Raw genomic sequence first — 19,293 nt, forward strand, 5'->3', positions numbered from 1 at the left:
GTCATGTATTTGAGAAATATGATTTATTTTACACATATTTACACCAGGGTGTAGATGGAGGGAGTGCAGAGGTTATAGCATTCACATCTCAAGAGTGGCTTGTTCCCCACAGCAGTGCAGCATCAGATTGCAAGACAGCTCCTTGCCGCTGTCCCAGCCTGCCTTCAGCCAGCCTGCCAAGATGCTTCTGTCCTCCAGTCCCCATATGAAGCTCTGCCCCCTCCTTTCTTCTTCCCAAGAACCTTTGCTAAGCGGCCCCTCCCCTTCTCCAAATCTCTCAGTTTTAAAAGGGATACGTTTTTCCTATGTCGCATCATGCTCTCATCATGCTCTTGGCAACCCCTGTTGTGCACAGACCCAAGGGTGTTTCTTTGACATTTTGATGACTGCCACTGTTTCATAATGGCTTGCACTCAACTAGCCTGGCCAGAACTTCAGCCCAGGCTAGTTTGCATAGGCTAAACCCAGCAATTTCTGTGTTTGGCACAGTTCAGGAGACCTGCTGCAGCCTCAATGTCCCCAATATTACCTGAATTCCACCATTTTATTAATTTCTAACATTCACTAACTCTAGACCTGTAACATTATACCAAATTAATTTATTGGAAGTACAGAAGTCAGTTAGGACTGAATTCTTCCATGCGGTCCAAGTCTTTGAGGGTGCAAAATAAGCTCTCTTCTTCCAGTCCTGAGGAAGGAATACTGACAAGGTGCTTTTGATTGTTGACAGCAGAGGGTTGAGCTCTCCCATGCCCTGATTCCATAACCTGGACAGCTGACTTTTAAAAGAGGGGATCGATCCACTGTGGTCTGTTTTTAGCATAGAGCTCATGCAATCCAGTTTCATCAAGGGTTTAACGTGTACCACCTTTTATCAGGCATCTTCTTACATATCCATCTTTTTTGTCTATCACAGGGAATGTTTTCCCAGCATTTTTTGGGGGTAGAGCAATGTGCTTTTAGGATGGCACAGCGTTTGTTATCTAAGTCATGCGGCATACCTGCCTTCCAGTAACTGAAAACAAAAGGTAGCACCAGAAATAAGTGAATCAAAAGGAATGAATCCACATTGGATATTTACTTTATTTAGGAATGTTAAGGAAATGTTCAGCTCAGTTCTTTCACACTCCTGTTTTCTGTCTCAGGGTTGCCACCTACTCATAACTGCAATGCATAGATTTATTTATTCATTTATAAAAAAAGATTCTGTCCATCAGCAGAAAATATATTATGGTGGAAGTTCCTTTTTGTCACTGTGAGCTGTCTCTCACTTTATGCATCCCACAGTACATTATCTGATGCCTTTTTCACACTATATAATTTTATTGTGTTTTATTTCTCACAGTTATATTGCAATTAGTGCAGAAGGCATCCCCCTACTAAAGAGCAGGTAATAAATTGTAGAATAAAACAAAGCACCCCCTGTTTGATACATGGGAATTGGATGGCAGATTGGGGGAGGGGCACTCATTTTGTTAAGCCTTGTGGAAATTTAACTCTAGAGATGAATAGGGTGTCTCATTAAAGGAAAGCCACAGAACCACACCACAACAAAACCCAATCATTTTTTTTCTTTTTTTTTCTTTTAAAAAATCATGAGAACAAACATTTTCATTCGGGGGGGGGGGGATAGTTGAAGCAGAAAAATTAAACCAGGCCTGAAAAGCAGATGAGAGGGCAGGTTGGAAAAACTGCTGCTTAAAATACTACTCTAGCAATGAAGCTCAGTGCTGCTTTTGCAAGCGGTGCTGGGCTTGCAGGAAGGGTGCTGTGAACTGTTGCATCCTTCTCATGGTGCCCTCCAATTGGAGGGTGGCTGAGAAGGTTGCAACATTCCTGCGCCCTGGTCCCTGTGAGCCCAGTGCTATGGACTTACTCGCAGGGTCCAGGGTGCATGCCTGTTGCCTCCTTCTCAGTTGCCAACAGAAGGACGCAACAGGCCACAATGCCCTCCTTGCACAATGCTCTTCAGAAAAGCATCACTGAGCTTGCAGGAGGGCACTGAGAAGAACGCAACTGCTTATGCTGAGGCAGGATGCCATGATGTGCCCCCCCAAAAACTGTGTCTGGGGTGACAGTCCCCTCATCCTCCCTACGCCCTACACCACTGATGAACCTCATTTGGTGGGGTCAGAAAAAATGGATAGCAGAGCAACAACCAGTGATAGGCAGAGCCAACTAATACTGCTTTTGTTCCCGTTCTCCTTTCTGTTGAGCTCTATGATGGCAACATTGAGTCCAAGTAGGCATGGGGCTGACAGCCATTGCAACCCTCTGGACTGTTTGTAAATAAGGTGGTAATGACGGGCACCCCATGGCTGGCTTGCTAAAGATGAGACAACAAAACTATCAAGACTTTTTAAATACTCAAGATCACTGCATGTCAACTTTTGATTAAAATGGACAGGAGATTGTTGTTTGCCTTCTACTAAACTCCTATGGAGCTCAAAAAGAAATATAAAACCACAGCTTGTGTGAATTCCTGATGCAGGTAAAGCAGAACAAGTGTGCTCAGAGATGAATGCCTAACAAAGTTTCTACAATATAATAAGCGGAGAAATTTTGTTTACACTCACGTGGTTCCAACATTAATACCGTTATACCATTGCCATTTCCCATCCTTATAAGGGAGACCAATCCACGAGTCTTGATGTGCAGTATTGGTTTCTCTTTCTAGAAACTCCTGCAAAGAGCACAATCAGAAGGTCTTTCCTAGGAATGAGGAACCAGAATCCTCTTTGAAATCAATTCCAGATTACATATCTTTCTTAGGAGAAAAACAGTCTATTCCAGTAGCGAAACAAACATGAAATGTGCATGGGCAGGAGAATGTTTCATCACAGAAACAAGCTTGGTCTCTTTTCCCACCTACATGTACTCATTTGAATGTCTGATGAAAGGAATAATGGGGGGGGGGGGCTAAAAAAATTGTATCAATTATATAATATAATTATATTATTATAATTATCAGAGGTGAATTAATTCAGGTTGGGCACCTATGCACTTATTGACATTCATTTTTCTCTTTCTCTTTCTCTTTCTCTTTCTCTTTCTCTTTCTCTTTCTTATACCAGGAGGTGTAAGGAAATTGACATTGTACTATGTCCAGTCTGCAACTCAAAACACATTCTAGCAAAGTGCCCAGCAATCTGATACTTTTAGCTTGGTTAATAAACTCTGCAGTAGGATTTTGATTATTTGGAGTATTGAAGGGAAGATTGCAGTGGAAAAACACATGCTAAACTTCCCTTCCAAGTCAAGTCCTCACCTGGGAAAGAGGTATTAATATGACAAAAGGTGTTGATGGCCCATCTAAGAGGAATCTTGGGCCTGGGCAGACAGAAGGTGGCCAAGGTAACTGGGTGTGAAGTGACGGGAAAACAAAGTCTTTAGCAAGGTTTGCTGGGAAGAAGAAAGAGAAGAAAGATTGGAATCCATCTTGGGTAGGCAGCCTGCAGTCTGGATTGGAGATGCCTTTGACTCCAGGGCTGCACGGCTGTGGGATACAAACCCCTTTTGAAATGACTATGCTGTATCTGAACTCCATGCAGACTGAAGGTGTAAGAAACCATATTTCTTAAAGCTACGACAGTCTCTGCTGTGTCTCAGTTCTCTAAAGGAACACAGACCCTGGCTGAGTGCTAGGAACCTCCTGGGATCTTGCTGTTGAGGTTTATGAGAAACTGCAGCTTTGAAGTGGACAATTAGTGAGTTGGCAAGAAGCCAAGTTAAGCAAAAGTACGTGAGAAAGTCTGCTTGGAGACAGGGAAGCCTAGCAGCAGGTAATGATTGGGTTAAGGTTTTCCCTTATAAGCAGCATGACACAGTAGTTTGGTGTTGGAGTTCAGAGGTTGGGGTGTAGAGTTTGAATTGAGTCTGTGCATATAGTAACTTGTACAAAGCTGTGCTATACTTTGTATATAATAAAAGCAAATACACATCAAGTTACTGTTCAGCACGTTATGTTCCTGAGTCGTCATCCTGGACTACACAGACTAAGCAGCCGGTAGAAGAGAGTTTTGGTTGAGATCCATCAACACTTGCCACCGCTCGGCAGAGAGTGGGGGTGGCACCCAACTTTTGTAACACTATTTAAAAAAATAAACACCCCCCCCTAAATCTCCAGTACTTTTTGATCATTGGAGCACAGTTTATATAATTTTGCCCCGTGATTTTTTTCTGCTTGTGGAGGAAAGGAGCAGGAAGTTGTTGAGATGCTACAGAAGTTTCATAAGCACCCAAAGGACATAAAATAATCAAATTGTGAAGGAATAGTTTTGGTGTTCGTGTATTCCAGTGTTCTGCTCACCTCCTCTTCAAGACTTCCAATAGTAATCAGCATGGATTTTTCATCCTCACAAGCTGTTATTGCTTTGTGCCACGGCTTTGTTCTGTCTTCAAATAAATATAAGACTTCCTTGTACGGCACCCATTGCTGACGAAGCTTTTTACTAATATCCTCTTTGAAACAAGCCGGGAATTTGCAGTGAAAAGAGAAGGGAGGAAAATAGGGAAATAAGAGAAGCCAAACTAAAGGTATCTCTCTCTTTCTCTCTTTACAAACACACACACACACACACACACACACACACACACACACACACAGCATTACGTACTCCTATTACAAGGTAAAAGTAAAGGGACCCCAGATCATTAGGTCCGGTCGTGACCGACTCTGGGGTTGCGGCGCTCATCTTGCTTTATTGGCCGAAGGAGCCGACTTACAGCTTCCGGGTCATGTGGCCAGCATGACCAAGCTGCTTCTGGCGAACCAGAGCAGCACACGGAAACGCCGTTTACCTTCCCGCCGGAGTGGTACCTATTCATCTACTTGCACTTTGACGTGCTTTCAAACTGCTAGGTTGGCAGGAGCAGGGACCGAGCAACAGAGCTCACCCCGTTGTGGTGATTCGAACTGCTGACCTTCTGATCTAGGCTCTGTGGTTTAACCCACAGCGCCACCCGCGTCCCACTCCTATTATAATCCATCATAATTTATTGAAACGGCTGGATACTCAACCCTCTAAAACGTTTGTCCATATAATGAAAACATTTAGGCTCGTTTCATGGAGAAGTGTCTGTGAAGGGATTCCAACAGACTAGTACAGCCCTCTTGATCCAGCAGTTGAGCCACTGTGGTGCTGAGATATGGAAGGTGGAAGCAGATAACCATGATTCTCCAGCATAACTGTCTCAAAGAAACTTACCAATTTCATCTTCTATTTCAGTCACATTGATGATCAAGTCAACCAGTTTGTCCGCTAACTTCTGAGTTTCACGAAATATTTCAGCATCTAAAAGGTTTGAATAATTCAAGCCAGTGGGATCTCAAACATCCATCAATGTATATTAAAAGCCACTTTCCAAAAATCCAGTGAACGGTCACATTCTAGCATGAAAAGAAGAAGAAGAAGAAGCAGAACCCAAATATAGGACCCAGAAAGAACAGTCCTGGTTTTCAGAGTCTGGCATCATCGAGGGGAAAGAGCAGGCTTAACCCAAATCATGTCCTCATGTGAATAAAATAAAAGCCTAAGCTTGTAGGTTCCATTTCTTATGGGACCTGCAGGTTCACTCCCTTGTTTTTCTTGAGTTTCACAGCAAAACCAATCACAAGTGATTTCATACCAAAACAGACAAGCATATAAAGAGTATGTGTTATGTTTGAGTCTGATTTATCAGATCTGAACTACATCTTTTCAGCAAACGCAAGGTTCTCTGTTCTGGCTGAATACTATGAATGAAGGGATAGCATTTCCAGAAAGAAAGTAGTAGATGATAAAAGGGTGTTTAATTTTTCTTCCACCTACTGCAGTGCATCCAGTTCCCTGCATTTCCCCCCTCCCTGCTGAGAATATGTTCTTATGGGAGAAGCAGCCTCATATAACCAACACGCTGAAGTATAATTAATACATGAAGGGGTTAACACCATAGAATAAGCTGTCCTGCCAGGCTTAGCTAGGTCGCTTTCCCTCACCTTGGGATGAAGCTAATCAAGGCCTTTGTTCACTTTCAGTCTACCCAAGAAGCTCAGCATGTGAAGAGGTTTTGAGCCAGTTGCTGCAGCTCAGACCGCAGGGCTCTTACAAGTCATTCTTGTGTTCTTATACCAAGAATTTAGGAACTTCCACTACTGTAACTTAAGCCAAGTTTACTGCCTGTGTTTTCTGGCTGATGTATGGAAAAGCACATGAACCCAGAGGTGAAGCAACCTGCTCCGGTACTGGGAGAAGCGCTTGTCCCGGGGTGTGTGCCGTGTATCCCTAGGGTCATGGCGCACGTCCCAGGGGGCATGGCACGCCACCCGCGGAGGTGTGGCGTGCATCCTTGGGGGTGACCGGCGCGTCATGGGGATTGCCGCCAATCGGGGGTCAGCATTTTGTCACCCCCTTTTGGAATGGCACCCAGGGCGAGCCGCCTCCCCCCCAACCTCGGAATGCCTCTGCATGAACCTGACCTTTGAGGAGTTTGTAAGTAAATCAATTTTTAACTTACCAAATGTTGGGTCTTTTTCTATGCTAGGAGAAGACATGAAGTTTGGAAGGGCATATTTTAAAAGCCTCAGAGCCTATCTTTCCATGCTTTACTCTGCTGCATATTTTGTGGTTTTAAATCTCCGCTGGGGTTCTCTCACCAAAGTGTCGTTGCCCAAAACCTGGATCTTTGTATCCAGGGAATTCTCCTTTTAAAACCTTTTTTTCCTTGTCACAAACAGTTTTGCTGTGGGGTGATATCGCTGGGTTGGGCAGGGGGGAAGCGTGGTCTTGAATGCACAGACTGAAACCCATTGCTTACCATTCTTGCCTTTGAGAGAGGGTTCCCTTTTTATCATAAAATCCTTAATGTTCTTAAATGCTTTTACTACAGCAGATGACGCTCCTGATCCCTGAATATCTAGAAATGAGTTAAGAATAAAAGAAATTGTATTCTAACACACTTGTCTGGGCATGGCTGATCCCCCACTCTGGAATTTCTGAGACTGGTTTTGAATCAAGGCTCCCCATGCCTTAGCTATGGAACCTGCTTTGCTTGGAGGGAAGTCATATTTTCTGGCATGAAATCTATGCTTTTGTATACTGCATGAACTGCTTCCTGCAACCCTGCCTACTAAATCCATTGTGTCCTACCTAGAATGTGGTTCTGCAAGCATCGTGGGCACATTGGGGAATGACATAATAACTGACAAGGGATGTGATGTACCTGCAGTTTTAGGAGACACTACCAGCACAGGCAAAGCTACTTTATCCCCTCCATATATAGCGGTGTGTGTGTGTGTGTGTGTGTGTGTGTGTGTGTGTGTGTGTAATGGAATCTGACCTCGTACTAGATTCTTATTTCCCACACCCACTGTGGGCTAACTTTGACAGGTGGATGGGATCACTCACCTGTCACTCACCTTACATCATTATGACATCAGTGGCAACTTCAACAGGGCTTGTTCTTAGCACCAATCAACTGATTGGTGTTTAGAGCAAATACATTTGATTGCGTTTTGTTAACACCAATCAGCTGATAAGATATGGATTCCCATGGGGCATGCAAATAGACATTTTTCCTCTGTAGACTGGTAGAGGAAAAAGGTCTGATGGTGAGTTTATTAGTACTCACAATGCACCTTCTAAAGCATGGGTTGGCAAACTAAGGCCCGTGGCCCAGATTAGGCCCAATTGCCCTCTGGATCCGGCCCGTGGACAGTCCTGGAATCGCCGCTTGGATCAGCATGATCGTTTAGGCTGCACCATTTTTTTGCAAAAAAAAAATTGGGGCACCATTCCCCCCCCCACCGTGGTGGCACCTCCTTTCTCCCCCTTCCTCCTCCTGGCTTCTCCCCACCCTGCGGAGGAAGGGAGCTGGGCTTTGATTGGTGCCAGCCAATCCGAAGGTTCACCACCCGTGTGCTGAGGCGCGGCCCAGACTCGCCACCCACCCCCTGGCATCTCCATCCATGGTCGTGCTGTGGGCATTGTGACGGGCGCGTCGCGGGGCTTCAGCTGGAGCTTGGCACACCTGCGCACCCCACCACTGGTGCCTGGGAAAGCTGGCCCGGAAAGGAGAGGTGACGCCATTGCCGCCGGCTTCCAACCCCAGGCAGAACAGTGGAGGAGGTAGGAAAGCAGGGGAGGGGAGGGGCTGGGGGAGAGGGGGGAGAGAGAAGCTCCCCTCCACCGCGTGGGTGTGCATGCATGCGCATGCAGTCTGGCCCGCCACAAGGTCCGAGAGGCGGTGGACTAGCCCCCTCCTAAAAAAGTTTGCTGAGCTCTGTTCTAAAGGCTGTGTCTTCAAAGAGGCTCAGCTGATTTGCTCTGTCAGTGAGCCTTGCTCATCAAGGAAAAATTCACAGCACACTTAAAGCTCCCAGCATTGCTAGGTAGCCATGTCTTTACCTGCCCAATTGATTGATTGGATGAACATATTTATAGGGTGCTTTCCCACAAAGCCACTTCTGAGCTGGAGAGGAGGTGGGGTTGCGGGCTTCACGCCCTCCCCACATGCAAGGGGGCTGGCTCGCAGCCCCCGCAAGACTGAGGGAATCCTCGACCGCGTCATCTCCCTTGCCAGCCAATCGGCTGGCCCGGGAGGCATGGCCCACGCTATTTAGGGCCAGCGCAGCCAAGGATTTTCCTCTTTCTTCGCTCCAGCTGCTCCGGTTTCCCATCCCTCCCACCCTATAGGTTTGGCTCTCCGACATTGCTATGGACTTCAGTTGGTCACAGTCAAGGGGCCTGGTAGGAATTTTTTCCACTTGGCAAATTGGCACCAGCCATTTGGTTTTTCGCCTACCTCGTAGCAAATCGTCACAACTTCCTCAGCATTAGCGGTTAGACATTGGTAGTTATTGTTATGCAAATGAGAGGGGGTGGGAGGAAGCACCATCACCTTCCCCCATATCGAAGGGTAGTCCAGTAAAGGATTCCGGGGGGCGTTGCCCTGTCCGAAGCCTATGGAGGTGTGGGGCTAAGGCATGCCCCCGAGCAGTGACCCCTGGGGGAGCTCCTAGTTGATGTGCATCAGCAGGACTCCCCCTACTGGTGGTTAATCCTTCCCGGTCTTCAAGCAATCAGGCTGAAGCCGGATAGTTGATAGGACCAATGCCTAAGCCAATACCACTCAATTACTGTAACCAATAAAGTTGTGACCAAGTTTCGCCCATTAACCTAAAATGCTGGTGTCATGTGTATTTCTGAGGGGGAGGCGGGAACTCGCCACGCAATGAGCTGTGCCCACAGCAGGTGCCGGGTAGGTCAGCGTTATTTCGGGGAAATGGCTTAGCTGACGCGCACTCTGTTTGAAAGTCTACGTCACACTGAAGTGAAACCAGTCCAGAGGATTTAATGGGTTTTCTTTGCTACTTACACAAAATAGTTGTCCCGAGTGCAGCAAAAAATAGGATCAGGCACAGCGTTACTGCAGTAAATATACCAATGGAAGATGGAAACAAGTCTCGTATATTATGCAAAAAAGCAGCTAGCTTCCCTTGAAGGACAAAAAGAAAGAAAACTCTGCATTAACTATCATGAGCCAACATCCTACTATTATCCCAGTAAGGGGGGTTGGGATAGAGTTGTTTTTACAATACTGGCTTATACACACAGAGATATTTGCATATATACAATAAACGTGTTTAAAAGCATAACCCACATTGAATAAATCTATAAATCATTAGCGGTGTTTTCAAAACATATAATAGGGCTGAATTTCCTGAACATATTTGGGATTTGTCCGTTGAAAACCTGGGCGTATGGCAGCCCATATAAGAAATGTTATTTTTTTGGTGAATTTCCTAAAACTTTGGCAAAAATAAAAATAAAATGGCAGCCCTGACATATAAGATACTTATCCTAAAGATTTGTCAAGACCCATTGTTTTCTGGTATCACCCCTCACAAGGTCCTCAGGATGAGCAAGCCATGGACAGTTTTCTGATTTTTTTCTCCCCTGTCAACTGCCAGGGCCAGTGAATGGTGGAATCTTTCTTGCCTGCCATTGAGATTCCCTGTTTAAATGGTAAGATATGCTGAATCTTGTGAAGCCTTTTCCACGAATGTTAGCACAGTGTGGATCAGGAGAGATCACAGGCTGAAACTTGAGACTTCTCACCATCACTGTCATAGCCAGAAGATGACGACTGACTCAAACCCTCAACCTCTGCTGTTTGTTGAGCCAAGTGGGCTGGCAAAGCACTGCAGGCTTTTCTCCAGCCCTCCCCACCACGACTGGTCACAGATGCCTCCTGTTACTGTTCCTCCTCTATGCTATGAACAACTTCTCTGTGTGCTGCATACATACCCTTTGCAGGGGCCTGTTTTCTTCTTCTTTTTAGTCTTGTTCTGGAAGCCACACTGGATCTGGATGACACATTCGATCTGGAAGCCACATTGGATCTGGATGACACATTCGATCTGGAAGCCACATTGGATCTGGATGACACATTAGATCTGGAAGCCGCATTCGATCTAGAAGCCACACTGGTTCTTGAAGCTGCATTGTCGGGTTGGGTCACATAATATGTAATTTATTAGAACATCAGCTAAAACTTGCAACAATGGCACAGAAAAGCCATTGTGTGCCAGCAGCTAAATCCCAGTAGGGTAAATCTTGAAAAACTTGTAGCTCAGGAACAGTGACCCTGCAGAAATTCAATTTTCAGCTCAGTTCTAGCAGGGGGGCCTTTAGAGACACAGTAAACTGCAACCAGAAACCTAGAATAAATCCTATACTTGGAGAGAGGTTAAAAAACCAAAACAACCTAGCCTAGCCCCACAGATTACTGACCTAATTACTGGAAAAAGCAGCTCATGGTGGAAAAAATGTAGGCTTCATTCTCTGCCCAGCCTCAATGCAGGCTTCAATTTCAGGTTCAAAAGTACTACATATAAGCTAGGAGTTACTAATTTCAGCATTCATTTCAGTTTAAAGCAAGCTCAGCTCAAACTAGTTCAGGCAATGAAAATCCCCTCAGGTCCAAATTATAACCGCACCATGTTTACAGCAATAAATGAGACTGGTCATTTATTATTGTGACACAAGGGGTGGAATGAATGAATTGTGGTTCCCATATTTAGGAAGGTGACAAGACTGACCCAGCAAATTATAGACCAATTTCCCCATTGTTACCAGCGAGCAAACTCTATTCACGGTACCTATTGTCAAGAAAGAAGCATTGAATTAAAGGAAGCGAATATATTGCCCCAGGAGTAAATAGAATTTCAAGAAGGAAATTCAGCAGTTGAGCACTGTTTTGTAATTACTCAGTTGAATCCCCAGTATGTCAGAGTAAATAAATGTTTCTTGTATTCTGCATTTGTTTATTCGAAGACTGCTTTTGGTCTGGTTAGTAGGGTGAATTTGTGGGATGAACTGTCTCAAGCAAGTATTGATGTCAGATTACGGTATTGTACCCCAAAAGATTCGAGTAGAACATTCTGGAGAGTAGGGCAGCATAGCATATACAGTTAAATTATTAAATTATAGCAGCATTAGAGAAGGTCGACAATTGGAAACTAAATTTGTGGAAAGATGGAGTTTATTCATTATGTATGGAAATAAACTACTGTATACAGTAATACCTTGGTTCTTGGACTTAATCCGTTCCGGAGGTCCATTCGACTCCCAAAACCATTCAAAAACCAAGGTGCGGCTTCCGTTTGGCTGCAGGAGCTTCCTGCGCTCAAGCACAAGCCACATCGGACGTTCAGTTTCCGAAAAATGTTCAAAAACTAGAACATCCAGGTTTGCGGCATTCGGGAGTCGATTTGTTTGGCAACTAAGGTATTACTGTATTCTGGAAAGTGGTTTGTTTGCCTGTATATTCATTTTTTTAACGTCCTCTTGAGACATCAGCCGCCCAGAGCGGCTGCCTGGGGCAACTCAGTCAGATGGGTAGGGTACAAATAATTAAATTAACATAATCACAACCACCAAACTCAGCATGAGGGTTGCCGAGGTGGCGGCTCATTTTGTTGATGTTTTGATGCCTGGCACCATCTTGAAATATTGTTGCCACACTTGGCACAAGAGTTCCTAAGGTGGGGGCAGTGGTCTTCATCACCATTTAGATACCAGGCACTATTTTGAATCAAGAGTGCAGACTGAAACATAACTTTGGCCTGACCTCCTCACCCAATTTTCCGCATGATGGAAATCTGTCTTTCTGAATTGCACTGAAGAGGAAATATCAGAAACAACTTACGTTCCAAGAATGTCAAGCCTCCCGCCATTTTATCTGCTCATTTGAATTGGCACCTTATGTCATCCTGTGTTCAGAAGCATATAATGAAGTTGTCAGTTAGCACAATTTTCAGCAAATAATTTAGTAGTAAAAAACCAATCAAAATAGCAGGCTGCAGAAACTTACCTTCTTTTGTTGACAGGACCATCTTATCTCATTTTGAGTGGTGTTTCATCCTGGAGTCCTTCTATATAACCATGAAATGAAGTGGACAATTAAAATAATTTCTCAAGGCCTACCTATTTCAGTTGTTAACTTAGAAGATCTCTTATCTGTCCTTTACCCACATGGTTCCAGGGCAGGTTACAACAACAGAATATATAAAATTATAAATTGCAGATGAAACTATTCAAATATAAAATAAATAAAACCATTCAGACCAAAACAGAACAAAAGAGGTGGGTCTTACAAGACACATCAATTGTCAAAGGGCAGGTAATGAAGTGTGCCAGGAGAGGCTGGTGCAGCAACTGTCCTCTCATTCTGTCAATTCGATGGTCAACTGCAGATGCAAGTCAGATAGACCCAAGAGATGCTTCAGCAGCCAGAGGATAAAAACACAATGGGCAACTGCAAGCAGAGAGGGATCAAGAGTGAAGAAGAAGTAAGAACTAAAGAGCTAGGCTATTGGCAAGTCTTGCCACAGTGGATTAGGATACAGTTATGGGAGGAAAGAGAAGGGACGTGGGTGGTGCTGTGGGTTAAACGACAGAACCTAGGGCTTGCCGATCAGAAGGTCAGTGGTTCGAATTCCCGTGACAGGGTGAGCTCCCGTTGCTTGGTCCCTGCTCCTGCCAACCTAGAAGTTTGAAAGCATGTCAAAGTGCAAGTAGATAAATAGGCACCGCTCCAACGGGAAGGTAAACGGCATTTCCGTGTGCTGCTCTGGTTCGCCAGAAGTGGCTGAGTCATGCTGGCCACATGACCTAGAAGCTGTATGCCGGCTCCCTCGGGCAATAAAGGGAGATGAGCTCCACAACCCCAGAGTCGGCCATGACTGGATCTAATGGTCAGGGGTCCCTTTACCTTTACCTATGGGAGGAAAGGAAAAGACAGAAATTCTGGGGCTGGATGCTCAAATGATGAGTCAGGGAAGGAAAGTGTTTGCAGAAGGACGAGAGAGGATGGTTCACACCAGGTGATGCAGGGATTGATGGGGAAGCAAAATGGTTTAAATACACAGAAGGGCTCTGTGGAGAAGGGCTCCAGAGTCAGCTAAGTGGAGAGCTCACCAGGAATCAATTTGCAGTTGGGGTGGGTGGGTCAAAGCTACAGAATGAAGATGTTAGGTGTGTGGAGAGGGAATTGAGCAGGTGTGTGGAGAGGGAATTGACCTCTAACCTCGAAGGAAGCCAGAGAGTGGATAATAAGGGGAGGTTCACAGAGGGTGCTGGAATAAGTTGCTTCCTCTCGCTGTAGACCTAATCAAGCATAAATCAATCTACCTCTGCCTTTCTGAAGAAAGAAAAGCAGTGGCAGAAGCCCAAGGAGGACACTGAGAGGCCTTGCCACGTCCTCCACTTCTCCCTCTGTCTGCAGGTTGAACATTGTCGGCAGTACTTGCCTATTCAGGAGGGCAATTCTTCTGTCTCCTTGCCCTGTAAAGCCAGGAACTTGGGCTTAAAATCATAGAATCATAGAGTTGGAAGAGACCACAAGGGCCATCGAGTCCAACCCCCTGCCAAGCAGGAAACACCATCAGAGCACTCCTGACATATGGTTGTCAAGCCTCTGCTTAAAGACCTCCAAAGAAAGAGACTCCACCACACTCCTTGGTAGCAAATTCCACTGTCAAACAGCTCTTACTGTCAGGAAGTTCTTCCTAATGGTTAGGTGGAATCTTCTTTCTTGTAGTTTGGATCCATTGCTCCGTGTCCGCTACTCTGGAGCAGCAGAAAACAACCTTTCTCCCTCCTCTATGTGACATCCTTTTATATATTTGAAAATGGCTATCATATCACCCCTTAACCTCCTCTTCTCCAGGCTAAACATGCCCAGCTCCCTTAGCCGTTCCTCATAAGGCATCGTTTCCAGGCCTTTGACCATTTTAGTTGCCCTCCTCTGGACACGTTCCAGTTTGTCAGTGTCCTTCTTGAACTGTGGTGCCCGGAACTGGACACAGTACTCCAGGTGAGGTCTGACCAGAGCAGAATACAGTGGCACTATTACTTCCCTTGATCTAGAAGCATCAGGCCAGATATAATTAAGCAGACTCTTTCCTTGCTTCTCCTGTTTGACTTATTTGGCCTGTGCTACTTACTGTAAGGGACGCGGGTGGCACTGTGGGTTAATCCACAGAGCCTAGGACTTGCCGATCAGAAGGTCGGTGGTTCGAATCCCCGCGACAGGGTGAGCTCCCATTGGTCAGTCCCTGCTCCTGCCCATCTAGCAGTTCGAAAGCACATCAAAGTGCAAGTAGATAAATAGGTACTGCTCCGGCGGGAAGGTAAATGGCATTTCCGTGCGCTGCTCTGGTTAGCCAGAAGTGGCTTAGTAATGCTGGCTACATGACCCAGAAGCTGTACGCCAGCTACCTTGGCCAATAAAGCGAGATGAGCACCACAACCCTAGAGTCATATTTACTTACTGTAAATAAGGGCTTGTATCCAGCCAACTTTTACACGGAGCAGATCCAGTGGAATCACAAGAAACTTAAGCCCATTAACTTTAGTGGGACTACTCTCAGCAAATGTTAGTGGACTACAAGTTTTTTATACAGTGGTGCCCTGCAAGACGAAATTAATTCGTTCCGCAATTTTTGTCGTCTAGCGAATTTTTCGTCTTGCGAATCACGAAATCCCATAGGAATGCATTGAAAATCAATTAATGCGTTCCTATGGTCAAAAAAAGTCCAAACAAAGCCAAATTTGGTACAACAACAGTTTATTAACTGCTCTTTAAAGTCACACATACTGTAAAGAGCAGTTCAAAAATTTAAGGGAAAATAAATTATCTTTATAAACAAAACATGTCTTTGTTTTTAGACAAAGAAAAAAAAGTCGCGAGACGTTTTCGTCTTGCGAAGCAAGCCCATAGGGAAATTCGTCTTGCGAGGCAAATCGAAAACGGAAAAACCTTTCGTCTAGCGAGTTTTTTGTCTTGCGAGGCATTCGTCTTGCGGGGCACCACTGTACTGGGCATCTCTTTTAAAGTGGCATTGATAGAAAGCGGAGGGCAGCCTTGGCACAGAAACTCTTGAACCTCGTCTGATACTTTCAATTCAAGAACAGCCATAAAGGATCCGGGCAAACATGAAGCACCAATACATTTGAGTAATGTTCCCCACCCAGCAGTGCCCTGTCTTGATACCGTGGTGCCTCAGCCAGTTTTTCTTCTCTTTTCCTCTGTTTGTTCCTGCAGTTGTTCCTTCCTTCAGTAGCTCAACCACCTACCCCTTTGATGCAGAACATTCCAGAACTCTTCCCATTCAGGTTCTACTGTTGCCTGATTGGCTGACTGCCATGCCAAATCAGCATTCAACATAGTGCATAAGCCCAGGAAAACATTTCGCAGCATTTTTTAATGGATTCATTCATTATGTAGATATAGATATACCGGATTTAGAGAGCAGTAGCTGTGTGAGGCAGACACAACAGTAAGGAGGACTGAATAGCACCTGCAGTCCCAGATATCTCACTTCCTGCACCAGGAACTGTAAATGACATTTACAGTTAGTGAGAGGAGACTGTCAAGGAACTGTCAGGCGAGCACAGGTCATCCACAGGGCAGGAAAGAACACAAGGCAAGAAATGCAACCAGATTTTATTCACAGAAAGTAACATCATAGCAGAGTTCTTCTGGCTCGTCTTAATCCAGCTGGAGATGTTGCTGAAACTGACCACTGACCCTGCTGTGATGGCTTGGGACTTGGACTCAGACTTGGAACCAGAGGAGACCCAGTCTGCACCGGATCCTTTGCCTCAGGCATCATCAGAACCAAGTCTGGGGCCTGATTCTGAAGAGTCCCAGTCTGCACAGGTTCCCCTGCAACAAGCACCAGCTGGGCCGAGTCAGGGGCCTGAGCCTGCCCTGGCTCCAGATGTGGGGATGACCTCGTTGCCTCCAGCTGGGCCATCACTTACAGCTGCTCCACTACTGGTTGGGTCAGGGGAGGCTGAGGCAGCTTCTGGGTGTAGTAACCCACCAACGTCTCCCGAGCTGCAGAGACTCAGGTCTGAGGGAAGGAGAGACATGAGTTCTCGCAGGAGGAGTCCTCGCCTTCGGGCGAGACAGGGAGGTGAGTCCTTGGGGGATCAAGACCGGCCTCTACCCCGACAAAGATAAAAAGCTGTCGGACCCTGCCCCAGGTTGCGGGAGCAACATTACTGTATGCTAGATCCTGCCTGAGATCCTGTACCTGTCCTTGCCTGGTTTCCTGCCTTGTGTCCTGCCTTGGCCCTGTCGGACTGACTCCCAGCAGAACCTTTGGATTCTGGACCGGTCCTGGATCGCATTTCACGAGTTACCCCAAGGCACAGCACACCCGCCTTTTCACACTAGCCTCTCACTCTGGATCCCCCCCAAGCAGACAAAGGCTGTGTCGAGGGGGTGGGCTCCTCCTCTGGGTCTATCTGGCCCATTGCTCAGCAGTGTGCAGACTCCCCTTGAGTGGGGTGTCAGAAAGGGAGGAGAACCAGTAGGACTGGGACTATTCTGCTGTTGGGTAGCAAAGGCAACCTCTGATTCCTTTCTATCTGAATGAGTGCTCACACTGCGACTCTCAGCCTCTAGCCCTGTCCTGGAAGGGCCTCCTTTTCCTGACACCCCTGTACCCCCCAAAAATCACTCAACCCCCCTGCTTCTAGCGCCTCCCAGATCCTTCCTTCCCCAGACTGCTCCTCAGTGTTCCACCACCACGATCTGGGGTCAAAGTCTTCTTCCTTGGGCACTCACTGCCCACCAGTCTTCTTCATTCAGCCAGTCCCTGAGAGGCTGCCTTGAGGAAAGGATAATCTCCAGCATTATTCTACTTCCAGCAGTGGTGGGTAAGAAATGTCAACAGGCAAGTTGACCCCCAAGTGGTCCCCAGCATCAAGGATCAAGCAACTGTTGAGAGGCAAGCACTGGATGCTCCTTATCTTCACTGTTGAAACCTGCATGCTTGTTCACCTGCCTCTCACTCTGGCTCAGACAACAGAGCTGTTGAGAAGGAACAGCAATAATTGCCACTGCCAGCTCGCCCTTTGGATCTCTGCATGGCAAGCAAGCGGGTGGTAGCAATGAGGAAGAATCATAGAATCATAGAATCATAGAGTTGGAAGAGACCACAAGGGCCATCGAGTCCAACCCCCTGCCAAGCAGGAAACACCATCAGAGCACTCCTGACATCTGGTTGTCAAGCCTCTGCTTAAAGACCTCCAAAGTAGGAGACTCCACCACACTCCTTGGCAGCAAATTCCACTGTCAAACAGCTCTTACTGTCAGGAAGTTCTTCCTAATGTTTAGGTGGAATCTTCTTTCTTGTAGTTTGGATCCATTGCTCCGCGTCCGCTTGTCTGGAGCAGCAGAAAACAACCTTTCTCCCTCCTCTATGTGACATCCTTTTATATATTTGAACATGGCTATCATATCACCCCTTAACCTCCTCTTCTCCAGGCTAAACATGCCCAGCTCCCTTAGCCGTTCCTCATAAGGCATTGTTTCTAGGCCTTTGACCATTTTGGTTGCCCTCCTCTGGACACGTTCCAGTTTGTCAGTGTCCTTCTTGAATTGTGGTGCCCAGAACTGGACACAGTACTGGAAGAATAAGAGCAGTGGTTGGTGCTAATGGGAGTCGGGAGGTAGACTCAATGTGGGAGGGGGACAGAGAGTCCATGGAAAGTGCCTGGCTCAGGACTCCTCCAAAACATGGCATTGATAGCGGTTACCCCTTTGGGGCTTAAGAGCATAGGAAGAGCCCTGCTGGATGAGACCAAAGGCCCATCTGGGTCCAGCATCCTGTGTCCAAAATGGCTAACCAGATGCTTATTAGCAGCCCAGAAGCAGACTCTGAATGTGACACCACTCTCCCCACCTGTGATTCCCAGCAATGACTGTTCAGAGGTATACTGCCTTCAGAATACCAAAGACATGGCTACGATTCTGCCTGGCTGCTCTGTCATAAGGGAAAATAGAAATCAAATGCAAGACATTTTCTGAACACTCCCTGGCAGAGTGGGAGGGAGGCAAAAAAAAAAATGCCTGCAACAATCACCCAACCCAGAAAACGACCAATGTAAACAGCAAATTGTCTTATGTCAGAGGTGGGAAAACCTTTTGGCCTCAAAGAACAGGTCCTTATAAGGCTCAGCCTTGTGGGCCAAATTTGTGGGCAGGACCACCCACCTGTCAATCACATGCCATTATGAGACAACCATTCTCTTTGCTAAGATAATGGCACTGGCCATGTTAATGGGTTAATTTTATAATGAATGATTTTAGAGTGTTGTGTTGTACTGTTGTACTGTTGTACTGTTGTACTGTTTTATTGTTGTTAGCCGCCCTGAGCCCAGTTTCCACTGGGGAGGGCGGGATATAAATAAAATTTATTATTATTATTATTATTATTATTATTATTATTATTATTGGCCATGTTGCCATGGGAACAACTAGCTAATGGTGCTCCCCAAAGGAGGTGGTAGTTTCCCCATCTCATTACTTGTCTGGAGACCACATCCTCTTGTAGGGAGGAGAACCGGAGAAAAATTAGCTTTTGTTTAGACAGAGAGAAAGCTGGAAAAAGAGACAGGGAAGCAAGATGTCTTGGGGTGCTGATGGCAAATATTCCTAGCTTTAGACCATCTGCTTGGAGACTCTAGTATAAATTTGGACCATATCTTGGTCTAGGATTATCAAATTTCAATTTTCCAGTGCTGAAATCTGTACTGGAAACAAAAGGGCATAATTTTATTACTGGGTCTCATCATAAACTACCAGGCTATTTCATATCAGGATGTGGTAAATGGATACAGAGCTCCATAATTTAAATACTTTCAGTTAAGGCACATTATTATATATATAATGTATATATAATGTATATATAAGGTGAAGGAATTAATCATTCCGATTGAGAATTTTTGCAGAGAT

The 19,293-nt window shown here is 45.7% G+C and overlaps 1 protein-coding gene across 8 annotated transcripts; it reads right to left on the bottom strand.

Annotated features, from left to right (window-relative positions):
• Positions 1-579: 579 nt before the first annotated feature.
• Positions 580-15,618, bottom strand: LOC310685913 (CD209 antigen-like protein C). 8 transcript variants are annotated; one of them, XR_014515600.1, is made up of 10 exons: positions 15,515-15,618; positions 12,355-12,415; positions 12,190-12,253; positions 10,287-10,478; positions 9,355-9,474; positions 6,796-6,894; positions 5,208-5,389; positions 4,310-4,461; positions 2,577-2,683; positions 580-1,015 (listed from the first exon to the last, which is right to left on the bottom strand). XR_014515600.1 is itself a non-coding variant. In XM_083459023.1 (10 exons), the coding sequence occupies exons 3-10, from the start codon at positions 12,215-12,217 to the stop codon at positions 847-849; spliced, it is 954 nt and encodes a 317-aa protein (XP_083315149.1). In that variant the 5' UTR covers positions 12,218-12,253; positions 12,355-12,415; positions 15,515-15,618; the 3' UTR covers positions 580-846. The 8 variants fall into 8 exon arrangements, 6 of the variants coding, with proteins under 6 accessions (XP_083315149.1, XP_083315151.1, XP_083315152.1 ...); XM_083459023.1 differs by having other exon boundaries at positions 5,208-5,294; XM_083459025.1 differs by having other exon boundaries at positions 5,208-5,294; positions 15,538-15,616.
• Between the last annotated feature and the right edge of the window lie 3,675 nt (positions 15,619-19,293).

Source organism: Podarcis liolepis, assembly GCF_965112155.1.
Source record: "Podarcis liolepis genome assembly, chromosome: 9".
NCBI classification, from domain to species: domain Eukaryota; kingdom Metazoa; phylum Chordata; class Lepidosauria; order Squamata; family Lacertidae; genus Podarcis; species Podarcis liolepis.

Coding starts and splice junctions, on each gene's coding strand:
- LOC310685913 (XM_083459023.1), bottom strand. CDS start 12,217: ATGGCGGGAGGCTTGACATTCTTGGAAC. Junction 4,462..5,207: donor TGAAATAGAAGATGAAATTG/GTAAGTTTCTTT, acceptor CTTGTTTCAAAG/AGGATATTAGTAAAAAGCTT. Junction 2,684..4,309: donor TTGGAAGTCTTGAAGAGGAG/GTGAGCAGAACA, acceptor TGCTCTTTGCAG/GAGTTTCTAGAAAGAGAAAC.